Genomic DNA, 18701 nt, shown 5'->3' on the forward strand with positions numbered 1-18701 from the left:
TGTTCTACTACATTTCAGCAAATGGTGTTGGGAATGCAGCAGAGTACAGTCAGATATCACGCAGTACCATCTGGAAGCCATTTGATTGGAAACAGCTTTATTATTCAGCATGCCGATGATCCCGAACACACCGGCAGTGGAGTAAAATCATACCTAAAGCCATTATTTACAAATAGAGGAAACAGGAAACATTGTTAAACCTACCAAAGTTTCTCGAAGAGTGCACTGACGACTTATCTGGGAGGTCACAGAAGGACCCTGAACATCAGCTAAAGAACTCCCGACCTCACTTGCCTCAGTTAAGGCCAGTGTTTATGATTTCACAATATGACAGAAACTGGGCAAAAATGGCGTTTATGATAGAGTTCAGAGGCAAAACCCACTGCTGACCGAAGAGAACACAAATACTGTGTAAACTAGGAGAATAGATGAGCTTTTAAAACTCTTGCGATCCATGGTGGGCTGTGTAAACTTAAATCTACATGAAGAGTGACTGCATTAGTGTATCAATACCATACTCTTTGGGTGTATAAGACACATATCATGTCATGTTCTTCTTCTGGCACATGGTGGTGCTAAACATGTTCTAAGAACTTCTCCAGCTTCACAGAGTTAAGTCTGTGACAGTTTTTAGAGCAGGGCTCCGTGCTGTAAATGAGCCTTTTTACATGTCATGTCCACTTTAAACACAGTCGGTAGGCTGTCATTCAAGCATCTGCAGTTTCCTTCCTCCACAGCAGTATCTGCCCAGCGCCCCTGTGTATTTTCCATTACACAAAGTAGAGCGGCGTGCCAGGTCAAGACTGCCTTTTCCCTTTGGCTGGAGGGTGACTGCCGGCAGTAAAACACTACTGAAGGTGTCATTTTTTTCTACATAATCATACCAGTCCTGGGCTTCTTGGTCCTGGAGTTTCATTAATGATGGATTAGTGAAGACACACTGTTGGCTGCAGCTTCTCTATCAGGTTCTACGTGTGTGTTTAGAATGAGGTCAAAATGAGGTTGAGAGACGCCACCACTTTTCTACTTGTATCTAGTCCAGTCGGCTGCCTGCTAAGGACACTGGAGGATGACTGTTACTGAGGGCATACTGGTCTCCAACCATTACAGTGTTCTGAATCACTTTCAGGTCAGCTAATGTGAGTTTGAGCTAACTCAGGGGTCACAGTAGCAGCACCAGTGGCTAGCAGCATATCTTTCATAGCCGTTCCTCCAGTCTTTTAAACAGCTGAGAAAAAAAGACTTTAAAAGCATGGCCATCCATGTTGGGGTGTATACTCAGCAGCGGAGAGGGGTGCAGGGTTGAGGTGGGACGTTTGAAAGCTGTGTGGACTTCTAATCTGATTCCCAGTCAGCTCCAACTGTGAACGGTGTAAACTGCAGTTTTCAGAGCTGAGAACAGGATACGGTGATAATGTAAGAGGAACCACTCCCTTCCTTGCTTCGGTTTCCTGAGAAGAGTCTGGCTGCCTGCCGACAAGACCCCACCCAACCAACCGTTTAGCACCGAGTGAAGAGATAGCAGGACCATTTCTGCAAACTGCCAACTAACGATTACTAAATGGCCGATTTTGTGTTCATCCAGCACGTAGTTCAGATAAAAACACTTTCAGATTATCAGGACAGATATTTGACTTTCGTGTGCTACAGAGAGCAACTTTCTATTTTACTTTTATTTAAAAGTATTTGCCCCCTTCCTGACTTCTTATTTTACATATTTGTCACACTTACATATATATTATACTCATAATATTAGGCAAAGATATCCAAAGTTAATACAATATTAGTTTTTTAATTATTTCATCTGAACCCTGTGTGCAAAAAGTAATTACCACCCCTTATTAAACCATGAATGAACTGTGATTAACCAGAGTTTTTGAAAAGCTACACTCAGACCTGATGACCCAAGAAATCACAAAGTCTGATAAAATGAAGTAGCTAAAAGATCCCATAAAGCAAAACACAGCATGTCCTCGAGCTAAAGACACTCAGGAGCAGTTTAGAAACAGAGTCTTTGGGACTTCATTGAACCATGGTGAAAGCCGTTATCCACAAAGGAGTGGGTGACACAGTTAAAAGTCAGATGTAGTGGTGGTGGTGTGATGATCTAGGGCTGCTTTGCTGTTTCAGGACCTGACCAACGTACTGTAATTGATGGAACCATGAATTTAGCTCTACAAGAAAATCCAGCTCAGTTCATGCCCTGAAGCTTGAGTGCACTCGGATTATTCAGCAGGACAATGACCCAAGACAAACCAACAAGTCCACCTCGAAATGGTACAAAGAAAACCATCATCAAGGTTTTGGATGTTTTGAAATGACCTTAAAACTGATCCAGATGCTCTGGAATGACCATGAAAAGCAGTTCGTGCTCAACAATCCTCAAATACGGCTCAACTGAACACTTCTGTAAAGACAAGTGGGCCAAAACTCCTTCACAGTAGTTTCAAAGACTCATTACATTATTTCAAATGCTTGATTGCAGTTCCTGCTCTCAAAGCTGGCACAAGCAGTTATTAGGTTTAGGCTAATATTTTTCCACACAGTGCATGTTGGCTTTGGTAGCTTTTCCCTTAGTAACAAATAAAAGCAAGTAAGCCCACCAGCCTCAATAAATTAAATAATCCCTTAACACTACATTTTGTATTTACTTGGGGCATCTTTGTGTGAAAGATTTGTATGACAAACATGCCAAAAAAATAAAAATTAGGAAGGGAGAAAACACTTTTTAACGGCCCTGTTTAACCAACGGATTTACAAATGTACTTTTATTAGTATAACTGAACACATGATGTACAATTCCCTTCCTTTGAAGAAGTGGAATCAAAGTCGTGTTTTATAGCAAATAATCACGGTCATCCATGGGCACCCCGACTTTGGATGCAGTCCTGTAGTTTGGTGCTACACAACCCATTTGCTTACACACAAGGACACACGATAACACGTTTACCTTCAACAGCACATGTGGTGCAGCTGGAACCAGTGACACCGAGTTTGCTTCTGTTTTTCCCACAAAGTTACCAAATTGTAAACTTGTAAAGCCTCGTTAGGCTACCTTTGAATAAGCGAACAAGCTCGCGTTCATAGCACTGAGACGTGCAAAAGCCGGTGGCTGCGAATCCTTAACTCAATCAGTAAGAACTGCTCAGCCTTTTATCTCACTGCAGCAGCAGTTCGACAGTTACATACACCCAAACGCTTTGACGCTTCCACTCTGATCATGTTAATCGATGTCCAAAAAAGTACTTGAGCATTACTTTTTAAAAGTGTATTATTAATGCCTTACAACAAAAAGGAAGTAAAAAAACAAGAAACAATCACTACTCACTGAACATGAAAATAAATTCTCAGATGACGTTTAACATCACAGTTTTTATCCAATGTTAGCAGCACTGACAGTGGCACAGTAATCACAGGACGGGCTTAGACATTACAACAATGCAAGTAAAGCATGTGGGTCCAGTCTATGTTCTGCAATACAAGGAGACATGACCCTGAAGAACTTAATAAATGAAGAAATGTGGCTGGTGACCTGAAAACTAACATCTTAGCAGCAATGCAGATGACACTTGCATATCAAAAAGTATAATGCTGACTGATTGTCATCTTACTCCAAGTGTGACTCTGACTTCTCACTGTGGTTTTTTATGATAGTAGTTATAGTTGTTAGCTTTAAATATTTGAGCACTAACGTCAATTATTGACTACATTTTGTAATATAATCTAATATCAGAGAGTATATAAAGCCCTTTTTTGGTGCAGTTGATTGAAAAGCAGCCTCATGCTAAGAAAACAACTCACATGAGTCACATTTTGGTCTTTTGACACTGCTGTCAAGTGAAGAAACTGATTACTGTTATGTTTAAACAGTAACCAGATGATGAAAATCAATTAGTGTAAGTGTACTCTTGTCATGTCATCGAGACGTGTCAGCAGGAACACAGGCGCACCTCTGAAAAATAGCTTCTATTCAACTGTAGCGATAGTGACACGTGACGCTGTTTCTAGGAGTCAGTAGTGATTCTGTACTTAGTGAGTCGTTGTCAACTTTCAGAGCTTTGGTGGAATATACACGATCGAGACTTATTTGATTGTTTTTAAGTTGGTACAGCGCATGTTTCAACAAATAAACACAAAAGCTTTTTGTCCTTCTTTGAGAGTTCGGCGTATTGCTGCACTAACTTTAGAATGACTGTTTGCATTCAGAATCCATTGCACTGTCCTCAGTGGGAGCACCGGCTGACTTTAAGCCATTTCAGTTGAAGGAACAGACCCAAACAAAAAGGGGCAACTGACAGAATGGGTATCACTGTTCCAGCTAAACCCAGTGTTGTATTCAGCCGTACTTGTGCAGCTTTAGATTCTGCTCATAGTTTGTAGTTCCTCTACTAGCACATCATCTCTTCCTCTTTTGCTGCCGCAGCACCTTTCTCCTCTTCATGATCATGGCATGGAGCTTCTCCAGTCCCTCCTGCAGTCCCTCGCCGATAATGGCACAAGCAGGCTGAAGGTGCCAGGGTGTGGCAGTGTTGAGCTCACCTAGAGACAACATGCTCTCCATCTCAGGCAAACTAAGAGAATTGCGCAGGTCCTGTTTGTTAGCCACCACAAGGACCGGCACACCCTGGTTCTCTGCCAGCCGTGTGATTTTGTGCAACTCTGCCTTGGCTTCCTCGATGCGCTCGGCATCCACCGAGTCCACCACAAACACAATGCCATCAGCACAGCGCGTGTACGAGCGCCACAGAGGCCGCAGCTTCTCCTGGCCGCCTACGTCCCAGAAGTGGAAAGACGCAGTCCGACGGCTGCCTCCAAGAGACACTTTGATCTTCTCTGTGTTGAATCCCTTGGTCGGGACAGTGTTCACAAACTCATTGAAACGCAGGCGATACAGCACAGTGGTCTTGCCTGCACAGTCCAGTCCTAGAATGACAATGTGAAGAGCCTGAAAGCAGGGGAGGCAGGGGAGCAGTGAGCGATGATCCGACAGTCCGTTTCCCATCTTGGCACACAGACCGAAAGAAGTTGCCACTAAATATTCCCGAGGTTGATCTTGTTGTGAAAGAACTGCAGCAAAAGCTAGAATGTAGAGGAGAAATGCATGAGTCCAGGCATGCAAACACACAGCACTCTGTTACTTTACAAGGGCACAAACACCCAGGAAGTGAATAAACCCACACACCCTTACATTATCCTGACACTGAGGACTGAGCTCGGAATAAAACAGCAGGGCGCACTTCAACGTGTGACTCGTAAACAACGGGGAAGGAGATCTTTTAAATTCCCCCCAAATCCATCCGTCACCTCCATGGACAGATCAAAACCGGCCTTTGTGTTTTTTAAACTGAGCACACTGACATGTTGCTTTAAAAATGTGTTGCTTGGCAACCGACTTCTTTATGCCGAAAGGTCCGTTTCTAATCTATAAATTAAAATAAATCTTACGTTACTAACAAATCGACATGTGCTGAAGAACTGGGCTCCCGTGAGGTCGCTGATGAACACGTTTCCGACGACAAGAAAACTGCGTTTCTATGACTTTATGCCCGGTTTGCAGCGGCCGCTCCCGCCCTGCTCACTGAAGGTAGACACACGGAGACGGCGATAAGTGATGCGCCACCAGCGCTTCATTAAAACCTAGTATTAAGAGTTAGCCAAAACTGAAATATGGCAAATAAAGATTGATGAAACATCTCTATCTATATCAAACACTGTGAATACCTTTAGCTTGTTATCCGAGGAGCGGCGTCAGTTTGTGAGCGATCCAAATGGAGTCTGGCGTGCAGTGCTGTGGGTCCTGTGTTACAGACCTGACTCGCTTGCAAAGCCAACAAGTGTTGGAAAAAGCAGTCTTAGCGCTTTGGGCCTTTTATGCACGTTTACATATAAAGCAGCGTTAGGTTAGCGTTACATGACAAAGCAGGCGGACATCAACGCAATTTGCTTCATTGAGGGGAAATTAATTTGAGCTGTCTCTGGGGTTGGATAGGATTTCCCGGCTGTTATCGCTGTTTTCTACAGAAGAACGGATCCGTCACAGTAGCAGCGTAAGAAACGTACCTCAACAAACGATGTTAACCCATCACAGCTGGCAGTGCGTCCACAGGTTCGGTCACCCACCGCTGTCACCTCCTCAGACGTCTACAACTACTACTACCTCTCCATTCCGCAGCGGCGCTAAGACCACTAGAATAAACACCACTATTTCCGCTTTCGCTTTTCAAAATAAAAGCACAGCCGGCATATTTGGTTTGGCTGACTTCCACAGGCTTCGAAGCAAATCACGTAAAAGGGAAGGGCTCATTAAACGTACCGATACAAAGGGTGCTATTGTTTGGAAGGGTTTGAAATAGGAAATTATATAGCTTTAGGTTTCCCCATAATGCATCATCCTCGTGTAAAATCTTGTAATCATACAAGAGCTGCGAGTCCAGCGTCAGTGGCCTATTTATACGATTCCCCTCGTGTTGTACGCCCACCACGGGAACATTCGTCAAAACAGGAGTATAGTAATACTTGTAATAGTAATGGATACTAGTGATATTAAAAGTTTATACTATTTCAGAGTTACTCGGGATTCATTCCATGCACTTTATAGTCTAATTATCATGAACCTCAATTTTTCCAAAGTTATGTAACACTGTTAATTTAAAGTCATTTATTTATATATTTATTTATTTAGCGACTCACTTCGCGGTTACACTCAAACCCGGGACTGTGCATCAAAGAGCACGTGTCGGTCGAAAGGTTTCTTTATGTATTTATTTATTTGGAAGAAGGCCAGTTTTTCAGGTTAGTATTCCACACACAGTGGCCTAAATTATGTTGAAGGGTTTAAAAATACATTATAGACGGGATACACATGGACAGGTCGCTAGTCCGCCGCTGGGCTAGACGCAGGGAGGCAGACACATTCACACCTCTGGGCAATTACGAATTAACATAATCCTTCTAACCGCATGTCTGGATTGTGGGAGGAAGCGGGAGTATCCGGAGAGAAGTCACCGGGCCCCGGGTGAAAACATGGAAACTCCACACAGAAAGGACCCAGACAGGTGCAGTAGGACCTTCTTGCTGTGAAGCAGCAGTGCTAACCCCCACGTATACAATTTAAAAAACAAAGAAACAACTACATTGCTTATTTTAATTTTTATCATATTGTCTCCAGCCCATAAATGAGCAACTCTGCTCTGTGGATGAGGTTGAGATTCACGTGCTTTTGGATCAATATGAATGTCGTGGCCAAATATTGTTTATTACATATTTTTAATTATATTATTATAGGCACAGTTGGTGCTTGGAAATGTAAAATTCATCTGGGGGCATACAAACATCTACACCGGGCCTCGTGTTCACCCTCTGGTGGTGGAATTGTATCATTCAGACTGTGACTACTTGCATACATGGATGGAGAAACTAGAAGACTAAATACACTGAGTCTGCCACGCTTTTGTTTCAACTGTTGTAAGAAGTGGTAACAATTCACAGGAAATGAATGACTCTCATTCACACAGTAAATATAAAGCTACCCAGTACACATCTTGCAAGCACAGAGCAGCCAATACACATATTCAGAGCAATGCATTTGCATTTTTTAAAACTGCTGTTTTTGTAAGTTTAAGGGATTCAGAAGGACCGATACAAAAACAGATGGCAAAGAAAACTTTCCAGTGTCCTGGCAGATGATGATGCATCAGGAGGTGTAAACCATTATGTATCACTGCCTGCACCGTGGATGTGTCAAAACAGACCAAAGAAGAACAGAATGCAGGAACTTCCAACATTTGATTATCTACTTTTATTATATAGCTCTGAAGTTTACATGCTTTATTTCAGCTGCACAATATTGTCAAAATCAGGAACATCCTTCCAGAGAATAATGCCCTGGACTGCTGAACTAGAAGATGACACAGTAGCCTTCAGTTAATCCAATATGCTGCAATAAGAGTACTAACAGGGATGAGCAGAGCTAGTATCGCTTCATTTGAAACCCTCAGCTGGCCAAGACTTCATAAACACTCGTAACATTATGCACGCCATAAAAACCTTTAATTACTGATTACTATCAAAGCAAGCTGAGTTGTTTCAGCTGGTATGAGAAAGCAGCTTATCGCGCAGTGAATACAGGACTGTTCCCATTAAAGGATTTTAATACAGACTGCTTTGAATACAACAAGCCTCTAAAGTTTAGAGGCTTGTTGTATTCAAACTTTAGGGAAGAAATCTACCACTGACAGTACACATGTAGATATATATTTAAATTGTGCTGATTATAAAGATGATAATATTTCTGTGTTCTGGTGATTTATCATGTGAATGTTTTAAACATTCAGAGACTTCACGCTCCTGGTGATAGAGTCCCAGTAGGAAGGGTCCCAGGCCAGGAACCAGCCTGTGAAGTTGGGAGGTTCATGGCCTTGTTTCACCACCACCACAGGAGTCAGCTTGTCACGCCCCCCTGGGTCAGTCTCAATGTACTGTTTGGCTGCAGAGGAGACAGTGAGTCACAGACAGGAACCTCAAACAAAAGTTTGTTGTAGGATGAATTTTGTAGATAAAAATCTAAAAAACAATATAATTAAGGGTTCCCATTAGCTGTTAGCTATTGTATTTCAGAACAGGTTCAAATAGTCTCTTTATTATTCAAAGATCTTTGAATATTACTATAGTTTGTCTCATGCTACCTAATAACATTCTGACTAAAGTCAAAAGCTCACCAGATTTGAGAGATTCAGCTCTCTCCACCTCGTTTGCATCCTTTCCAATCCAGACAAACACCTACAACAGAAGAGTGCGTGTGAGGGGTTGTTCACTTTGTCCTAAGATGTCTGTCGTGTTCTACAGTTGAGTACCTGGTCCCAGACATCCAGCAGCATCACGTCATCTTCAGCTAAGTCATCCTGTGTGAAATCTCCTGGAACCTCTTCAATCTGCATACAATAACATTTAAACTCAGCTACATTTCAATGATCAGTGTTTAGCACAATGTGACAAAAGTTGAATGAGGATTAGAAGCTCAGAATGTAGGTTTTAATGACACGGGACTGTGTTATAGCACAACTGTCCCACCTGACCACATGGGGAATGTAACAGGTAACTGAAGTGCTGTGAATAACTGTAACCTGTGTTATAAAGGCTGCATTTATTATTTAGAGGAGTGTTTAATGATATCCGGGTCTTCCAGTTTGTATAAATGCACTACACCAAATGTGCTGATTGTCTGACTGGAAAATATAACAGCACATAATTACTGGTGAAGCAGCTATACATGATGTGGGTCTTATGCTGTCAAGGGCCTATTTAACACAAGTGACTGACATCCAGAAGTGCTACCAGTGGCTGGGCAAAGCTGGACTGAAAGACAGCACAGAGGCGCTAATCATGACCCATAAATAGTTCAAATGTGAGCCTCCAACTACGATTGGATAGTAAGCAAAGAAAACTGTCCCTCCATCTTAGTTTGTTACATCTGTGGGAAACTGTGGCAAAAGTAATACAAACAAAACAAAAAAAATGTCATTAGTCTGATAAATAATATAAATTCAGGTTTTTGTTTTCTCATTTTTATGATGAGCGGTCTAATAAATTTGTTAAGCACATAATTTGGGGGCGACCGTGGTTCGGTTATATAAATGCAATACATTATTATTATTATTATTATTATTATTATTATTATTAATTATTATTATTATTATTATTATTATTATTATTATTATTATTATTATTAATTATTATTATTATTATCATAAACGAATACAATAAAAACAGAATAAATAATATGCTGGAAAGAAAAGTAACAAATAGATTCCTTCATGAGGGGAAAATGACACATGTTAAAAACTTACTGTGAACCTGCCAGTCTTGTTGGAACATCCAAAGAGTCGAGGAGGATGAGTCATAGACGGACTCTCCAGCCTCTCTGATGTCTGGTACTCCTTCTTCCCTCCTAATTCAGCCCAGAACTTAGCTGCAAGACAAAATACAAAGTGACATCTCAGAAGCTCATATAATCACATTCAAACATTCATATAGAGCAGACCTTCCCAAAGTGTGGGGCCTGCCCTCTGGGGTGGGGAGGGGTGGGGGCGCAGAGCCATTGCAGGGGGGGACGCGGTATGAAAAGGGGAGGAAAAAACAAAAAAACAAAACGCTTGGACACTGCTAGCACGGGGCGCCCACAGAAACGCAAAGCAGGAGATGAAGCATCGCTGAATATGTTTCCAAACCAACTTCATTCTAAGCCAAAGACTAGAAAATATGGTGAAGCAAATCTTCCCTCTGGCTTCACCTGCACAAGTGCCGAGGTAGGTCTCCCTGCAGGACTGGTTTTCCTTTAGTCGGGAGCAGCGCTGGGCTGCTGGCTGTTTAAATCACGGACAAACAGGATCCCACAGCTGTTTATGTTTTTGAACCCATTTTGCACAGAGAGGCATTTTTTGAAAAATGTGTTGATATCAATGTTGAATATTATTACACAGGAAAAAACAACTACATGTAAAATAATCACACCATGATGCCTCTGCCTTTGTAAATGGAGGGACAGTAACTGCGTGTAAAACCTGCAGACAGTCAGATTACAGTTTTTTCTGAATGCTTAAACCCTAACTGTGATTCCTGTAGCACAATCTCTAAAACTATTCAGACTTATAGCAAAACCACTCACTGAGTTTGCAAAACTAAAAGCACAAAAACTGCTTTGCACTCAGTTTGCAATTTTGTAACACACACTTTGCAAAACTGTAGGCACAATTCACTGCACAACACTCAATTACCAAATTTCCAACACACTCCTAGCAAAAGTATACACATGTATGGCTATCATTAACACTAATTTGCCAACTGTCTGGCACACTTTCACATGTGAAAACTTTCTTAGATAATTAGTTCACTTTGCAATCAGCCTAAGCACTATAATACAGGTAAGCTGTGTGTGCGGAGTACAATGGAGGGAGCAGAAAGAGTGAGAAGTAGAGGAGGCCGAGGAAGAGGACGTGGAGGGGAAGAAGTAGGATGAAGAGGACGACAAGGACAAGGAGGAGCAAGAGGAAGACGAGGAGGGGGGAGAGGAAGATGAGGAGGGGGGAGAGGAAGGGTAGGAAGAGTAAGAAATAGAATTGCTGATGACATCAGAGCTACAATAGTGGACCATGTAATCAACCGTGGAATGACCCTGAGGGTAGCTGGCCAACGGGTCCAGCCTAACTCGAGCCGCTACACTGTAGCAAGCACCATAAGGACATCTTGAAATGAGAATCGGTTAGTACAGTCACTTCGCACTAAGATCTGTAGCACTGCCATATGCCAATGAGAAACACACCAATACCATTGATGTAAAAATACTGAAATTGTTACTTTACAGAATTGCTAGATGACCAGATGCTGGGGCAGAGGAAGCATGTTCACTGCAGACCAAGTAACCCATATAGTCATTATGGCGATTGCAAATAATCCTATACTTGGAAATAAACACTTGTGTTTGTTTTGATGTGTGTGAATAAACACCAGTACTTGAAGTTTGGATCCCTCTATGCTTATGGATCTATGACAGAAGTATGAGCTCAAACTGACATAGCCTACCTTGTGCACAGAGAAAGCAAAAGCCAGATGTGTTTTGTATTCATACCATCAGTGTGCAGTTGGCGCATTGTGTGCTTAGTAGATGATGGCTTGTGTGTACTGTTTGATACGGAAACACCATTTTTACGAAGGTGTGAAGAGTTAATCCAGCTGTGTTTGCTTTTGCAAGAGAACTACAATGTTTTGATTATTGGGTGACAGGTTTTCTTATTTGTGTGAAGAGTTTTGCAAAATTAGCCAATAGTTACAAAAAATGTGCTTAAGCATACAGAAAAAACTGTAACAGTATTTCGTCTCTATCTGCCATTCTGCAATTCATCTCATGTAAACAATAACGTGGCCACAGCGTGACGTGAAAAAGACTCATACCTTTGACGTTGTGTGACGAACTCTGTATTCCTCGTCCACACGTAAACGCAAAAAAGGAGTTTTAAAAATCTCAGTTTTCGGTGATTTGAAACGTCGTTTACGTGGACGAAACAGCTGCGTTTTCAAAAATACCCGTGTAGGTGCGGACGTAGCGTAAAAGAGTTAGTAGTTTATTTTATTACAACCTGTAATTTATTGCAGTTTACTTGTATTTGTTTAATTGTTTACTAAATGTTTGAGGTGTGAAATAAACCGCAATGGAGCAAAATATGGGCGTGTGTGGTTGTGCGTGTGCGTGCGCAGGCGCGCAGAGGGGGGAGGGGGGGTGCGAGCATTTTTCTTGTAAAACAAAGGGGGGCCCAGCAAAAAAAGTTTGGGAACCACTGATATAGGGGATGCTTGGCTGGCTGTAGCTCAGGAGGGAGGTCCAAAAGTTACCACACTAATCACAACTTTTCCAAAATTAAAAATGTATAATGTACTTTTTTCTATGTGAGTGCCTTCTATCTAACATTCACACACATATTCATACTTCGCTGGATGCATCAGAGAGCAACTTGGGGTTAGTATCTTTTTTTAAGGGTGTTAAGCCGAGTCTCCCATTCAGTGATCCTGGCCTCCAGAGCTGCAAACAGGCTACAGTTATTACAAGTATCGTTATTACTAAATGAGCCCAAAGAGTAACTGTAGACTAGAAAAATTTGCATTTCCTACGAAAATGCAGTGTGGATGCTTTAAAGCTGAAGCTGTATGCAAAAAGTAGCTGAAAAAGCTGAAAAGTTGCAGAAATTGTAAAAACTTTGCAGAAGCAAAGGAACTTTGCTAAAATGGAATAACTTAGCAGAACTGCAATATCTTAGAGGAAACATAATACTTGGCAGAAATACAATAGCAGAGCAGAACTTAGCAGAAATATTGTAACTTACCAGAAACATGATAACTTCTCAAAAATACAAGAATTTAGGAGAAATAGTATAAGATAACAGAAAGAATATATTTAGCCAAAAATACTTAAACATTACAGAAACACTATGATTTAGAAAAATAGTACAACATAGCAGAAATATTGTGATTTACCAGAGACACTGTGATGAACTATGAATATTGTAATTTTGAATTAATACTATGTTTCAGCACAAATATTATAAAAACCAGAAATACTATAATTTAGCAGAAATACTATATTAAGCACAAATCCTATTAAAAGCAGAAATAGTATGATTTAGCACAATAGTAATAAGTTAAACAGAAAAATTGGAAAAGCAAAATGGACAGCTGAAAAAATGCTGAACATGCTGAGGGTCCCTCAAATATACTTGTTAAATGAAAAAAAATCAGCAAAAAAATCTATAACAGCCACACAATCACAAATATGTACACATAAGGAAACACACATGCACAGAGAGACACACACACAAGATCCAATTCAGTCAACCAGTCTAAATATATTGAATTTGAATCTTAGAATGAGATCATCCCATTAAAAGCCTCTCTCTCTCTCTCTCTCTCTGTCACACACACACACACACACACACACACACACACACACACACACACACACACACACACACACACACACACAGGGAGAGAGAAGTAAGTTTCTAGGTCAGCCTGGGAGCTGCTGAATTTGAATCCACCAATCAGAGAGCCTGTGCACTTTTTCCCGCCAAAACAGGTGCATCTATTTACACACGCAGCACAGAGAGGCACAGGATTATTGCAGCCTATTTCTCATAGTGAGGACTCCCCTCAAACAAATGACCATAATTTCCTAACCGTAGAGGCTAGAGCGGTCATTCTTACACCGTTTTGTTCAGAAGAGATGGGGGAATCTTCCAGTGTTGACAATTTATCATTAAAATATGAATTATTAAAGATATTTGACTTGTAATGCACCATAACTGAGCAGAGCGAAGCAAAAACTGCCTTGACTTGCCCTCAAACAACGCTTTGTAACTCTAAATCTATTTGGAGTATCGATATCATTCTTTCACCGTAAGAGACAGCAGGCTTTGGTGAACAGTCATGGAAATTTTCAGGTCTCTGTGGAAATCCAACAAAAAGTTATGACGAGAGAAAAAAGTGGTTCATTTCCACAGTTTGAAATCTGAAGAAATCTGAGCGATGGACGAATTTCCTACCCTCAAACAAGTCCAACTCATTTCAGAACGGTAATACGTGAGAAAGAAATTCTTGAATTGTGAGCGTCAGGAGTGTCTGAAGATATACCGGGACAAGCCTCATGTCTTAACTTTGCTTCGTTAAGGAGATATGACGATTCGAATATGCCTCTCATTCCAGAAATCCAGCGGTGATTTTGAACAAACTCTCCATTGACTTTATATGGAGAGTTTTGAGACCTTGTGTTGGTCTGAGGAGATTTGCCAAAATTCTATAAATCCCACAACAATGATAGTGACATTTTCTGAAAGCCAGCAAAAATACCTATGTTTTGATGTATAATTTGTGGAAGTTGAGTGAAAATTGAGCAAGTAGCAAGAAGTTGTTCGGACATGAAGTGAAAATTGCAAAAGCTTCAGTGGCACACTGGAAGCCAAGAGCATAGCAACCATAACAACGCATGTATTTTGTGAAAAATCACAATTGTGCAACTCAAAACTTTAAGAGGCATAAAAGTAAAACGGTAAAAGATTTGAAAAAGCTGAATCATACATGAATAGCCCAATAATTTGTGAACATTTTAAAGTTTGAATGGTTGTTCTAGGTGAAAGTATGAGGAAGTAGTTAAATTTCAAAAACAAGCAAAATTTAGCAGAATTTTGGAAGTTTCCCATTCATTTCAATGGGACAAATTAAAGGAAAAAAGCTTAATATTTTAAAAAGTATAATAGCAAAAAATAGCAAAAATCATAGCGATCATTAGCAGAAATAGCAGAATAGTTTAAAATTTGAACGGCGAAAATCGGCTGAAAATTGTGGGACTAGTTAAGTGCCAAAAAGTGTACGGAAGCAACTGGAACTAGAAAAATTTGCATTTCCTGCGAAAATGCTGTGTGGATGCCTTAACGTTGAAGATGTCGGCTGAAAAAAGCAGAAAAAGTTGAAAAAACAAAAAATATTACCCTGAGCAGGATCCAAACTTGGCCCTTCTAGTCTAAACGCAGCGACTCACCTCACTGCACCAAACTCATTCGCACAAAGAAGAGGTGGAGAGACTGACAATTCTGGTGAAATTAGCAGAAGCTGCTTAGAATTGTGCTGATAAGAGGTGAAAAGGCTAAACATTTGGCAGAAAAGAGGTGAATCAGAAGAATTTCTGCTGAAAAGAGGTAAAGAAGCAAAAAGATGAGCTGAAAAGAGGTGTAGAAGCAGAAGTGCTTGCTGAAGATGGCTGTATGTGTAATGACACACTGGAGAGTGTCAAGAAAGCAGAGCGCATGCAAGCAGGGAACATGTGTAGCAACTGTCACAGGTAGGATTCAAACCTCTGCCACCGGGTCTCACGGCAGCTGCCCTACCCTCTGAGCCAAATGAGTTCTGGTCACAAGCAAAGATATGATGAGAGGGAAAATGTGCACTGTGGAGCAGAAGCTCAAATTAGCAGAAAAGAGGTGAAGAGGAAGAACTTTGTTGTGAAGAAACTGAAATTTGTTCTTAAAACAAGTGAAAAAGCTGAACTCTGAAATCCTGCTAAAAAAGCAGAAGAGGCTGATATTTTTCAGCTACTCACTGAGCCAAACTGGTTCTCACGTAACTGAAAAAAGGTGGAAAAGCTTAAAATTCTAATGAAAACAGCAGAAGAGGCTGAGTGTACTGTGGAGCAGAAGCTCAAATTAGCAGAAAAGAGGTGAAGAGGAAGAACTTTGTTGTGAAATGAGGTAAAGAAACTGAAATTTGTGCTTACAGTTTTTTCTGTATGCTTAAGCACATTTTTTGTAACTATTGGCTAATTTTGCAAAACTCTTCACACAAATAAGAAAACCTGTCACCCAATAATCAAAACATTGTAGTTCTCTTGCAAAAGCAAACACAGCTAGATTAACTCTTCACACCTTCGTAAAAATGGTGTTTCCGTATCAAACAGTACACACAAGCCATCATCTACTAAGCACACAATGCGCCAACTGCACACTGATGGTATGAATACAAAACACTTCTGGCTTTTGCTTTCTCTGTGCACAAGGTAGGCTATGTCAGTTTGAGCTCATACTTCTGTCATAGATCCATAAGCATAGAGGGATCCAAACTTCAAGTACTGGTGTTTATTCAAACAGATCAAAACAAACACAAGTGTTTATTTCCAAGTATAGGATTATTTGCAATCGCCATAATGACTATATGGGTTACTTGGTCTGCAGTGAACATGCTTCCTCTGCCCCAGCATCTGGTCATCTAGCAATTCTGTAAAGTAACAATTTCAGTATTTTTACATCAATGGTATTGGTGTGTTTCTCATTGGCATATGGCAGTGCTACAAATCTTTGTGCGAATGGGACAAATTAAAGGAAAAAAGTGTAATATTTTAAAAAGTATAATAGTAATAAGTACCAAAAGATATAGCAGTCGAAAGCAGAAATAGCAGAACAGTTTAGAGTTTGAATGGTAAAAATCGGCTGAAAACTGAGGGAGTAGTTAAGCGGCAAAGAAACGGAGCAACTAGAATAACTAGAAAGTGCATTTTCTGAAGAAACTGCAGTGTGAATGCTTGAATCTGAATGTATGCACTGAAATGAATTAATTGCTGAATTTTGAGTTAAAAATATTGAATGAGATTAAAAAAAAAACAAAAAACGAATTTAACCTGAAAACAAAGGTGCTGAACTGCTAAAAGCTGAAGGTTACACAGAAGAAGGAGTTGGAAAAAAACTGAAAATGTTTTAAATGTAAATTAGAAAACCCTAAGAAATGAGAAAAGAACATTTAGAGTCAGAAAACATCTGAATGAATATTAAAAGGTCATATTCTTTGAATCACTGAATGACTCAAATGTGATCCCTCCACTTTGATCCACACAGTTTAAAAAGTTTAAATGCCTGAGCTTTGAAAGATACGGTGTTGGAAAGAGAACAATAATGGCGACAATTTGAGGGTAAAATGATGGCTGTAACACTGTGGACACAGCAGCAGTTGAAAGAGAAGTGCTTAAGATGAATCTTGGTACAGTGGCAGGCAGAGCTCGTTAAGCAGGCAGGTGTGAGCCTGGTTGCTATAGTGACCGCACCCAATGGCTCCATACACACGTACACAGACATGCGCCTCACTTTTGCTGCTTAAAATGAACAGAAAAGTCAGGCCGAAACAAATCGTTCCCAAATGAAAAGTAAAAGTCGTATTGACAAAATTCTTTCACCGTGAGTGACAGCAATGTCTAGTCTACTGAATTCTCAGTTTTCATGCCTGTGGAGTTTATTATATGGACGTGGTGACAGTGGAAAGACACCATGCTCTTCTGATTTTCAAACGAACCTTCTGAGCCATTTTAACATTAGAGTCTATGGAAGAGTTGGAGGGAGGAGGCTGTGCATTGGTGACATTTATGAAAGAACCATAACACCTAGTACAATAGTAAACACATTGGATGAAAGAGGACAGCCATGGCTACGTTTTGAGGGTAAAATCATACCTGTAGAGCAAACGCTGCGGACACAGCAGCAGTTTTAAAAAAGATTTTAAAATTATTTTTTTTGCTCCTCTCACTCTAGCAGTTGAGCTGCCTCACTCTAGCCCCAACATTCCGTCCCATACACACCCATTATAAACTCTGAAACGGGTGAAAAAACATCATGAAACTTAAACTGGAACTGAAGAAAAAGTATAATAGATATTGAAAAGATAAATACAAGTTGAATAGTTGAATGTCTTGTCTTCGTTTTAAAGTTTGAATGGTGGCTCTATGTGAACGTATGTTGAAGTAGTAAGAGTTTAAAAATGAGTAAGTTGAATGAGAATTTGAAGGGTCTCCCCATTGAAATACATGGGAAATTTTTGTTGAATAAAGTTGAATAAAATTAAAAATATAAATGTTAAAAATGAGAAAAATACAAGCAATCATGTCCAAAAGAATAGGAATCTAATGGTGTTTGAATGGTTTTTCTAAGTTGAACGGTTTTGAAGGAGTAGGCTTTCAAAAAACGTACGGAATAGATAATAAAATATAAGAACTAGAAAGTGCATTTTCTGAAGAAACTGCAGTGTGAATGCTTGAATCTGAATGTATGCACTGAAATGAATTAATTACTGAATTTAAGTTAAAAATCTTGAATGAGATAAAAAAAAACAAACCCGAATTTAACCTGAAAACAAAAGTGCTGAACTGCTAAAAGCTGAAGGTTACACAGAAGAAGAAGTTGGAAAAAAGCTGAAAATGTTTTAATTGTAAATTAGAAAAACCTAAGAAATGAGAAAAGAACATTTAGAGTCAGAAAACATCTGAATGAATATTAAAAGGTCATATTCTTTGAATCACTGAATGACTAAAATGTGATCCCTCCACTTGGATCCACACAGTTTAAAAAGTTTAAATGTCTGAGCTTTGAAAGACAAGATGTTGGAAAGAGAACAACGATGGCGACGTTTTGAGGGTAAAATGATGGCTTTAACACTGTGGACACAGCAGCAGTTGAAAGAGAAGTGTTTAAGATGAATCTTGGCAGAGTGGCAGGCAGAGCTCGTTAAGCAGGCAGGTGTGAGCCTGGTTGCTATAGTGACCGCACCCAATGGCTCCATACACACGTACACAGACATGCGCCTCACTTTTGCTGCTTAAAATGAACAGAAAAGTCAGGCCGAAACAA

The 18701-nt window shown here is 40.2% G+C and overlaps 2 protein-coding genes and 1 long non-coding RNA gene across 6 annotated transcripts in view; 1 reads left to right on the forward strand and 2 right to left on the reverse strand.

Annotated features, from left to right (window-relative positions):
• Positions 1 to 3253: 3253 nt before the first annotated feature.
• Positions 3254 to 6201, reverse strand: arl4ab (ADP-ribosylation factor-like 4ab). 4 transcript variants are annotated; one of them, XM_086280684.1, is made up of 2 exons: positions 6061 to 6201; positions 3254 to 5079 (listed from the first exon to the last, which is right to left on the reverse strand). In XM_086280684.1, exon 2 carries the CDS (start codon positions 5000 to 5002, stop codon positions 4397 to 4399), a length of 606 nt encoding a protein of 201 aa, XP_086136810.1. In that variant the 5' UTR covers positions 5003 to 5079; positions 6061 to 6201; the 3' UTR covers positions 3254 to 4396. The 4 variants fall into 4 exon arrangements, with proteins under 4 accessions (XP_086136810.1, XP_086136812.1, XP_086136813.1 ...); XM_086280686.1 differs by lacking the exon at positions 6061 to 6201 and adding an exon at positions 5722 to 6017; XM_086280687.1 differs by lacking the exon at positions 6061 to 6201 and adding an exon at positions 5189 to 5617.
• Positions 5278 to 9083, forward strand: LOC147304578 (uncharacterized). The gene is made up of 3 exons (XR_015126909.1): positions 5278 to 5584; positions 8334 to 8499; positions 8771 to 9083. It is a non-coding gene; the product is annotated as an uncharacterized LOC147304578 (long non-coding RNA).
• Positions 7815 to 18701, reverse strand: part of scin (scinderin) — a 93736-nt gene continuing 82849 nt past the window's right edge. The window contains exons 13-16 of the mRNA XM_086280682.1: positions 9846 to 9967; positions 8853 to 8930; positions 8718 to 8778; positions 7815 to 8485 (exon numbers count right to left, since the gene is read on the reverse strand). Of these exons, the coding sequence (XP_086136808.1) occupies positions 8322 to 8485; positions 8718 to 8778; positions 8853 to 8930; positions 9846 to 9967 (425 nt within the window). The 3' untranslated portion in view covers positions 7815 to 8321. The remainder of the gene's footprint in view (positions 8486 to 8717; positions 8779 to 8852; positions 8931 to 9845; positions 9968 to 18701) is intronic.

This window comes from Aulonocara sp. 'chitande type north' Nkhata Bay, linkage group LG22, assembly GCF_057382095.1.
Source record: "Aulonocara sp. 'chitande type north' Nkhata Bay isolate Kocher_YH1m ecotype deep benthic linkage group LG22, A_spYH_male_GT1.1, whole genome shotgun sequence".
Taxonomy (NCBI): domain Eukaryota; kingdom Metazoa; phylum Chordata; class Actinopteri; order Cichliformes; family Cichlidae; genus Aulonocara; species Aulonocara sp. 'chitande type north' Nkhata Bay.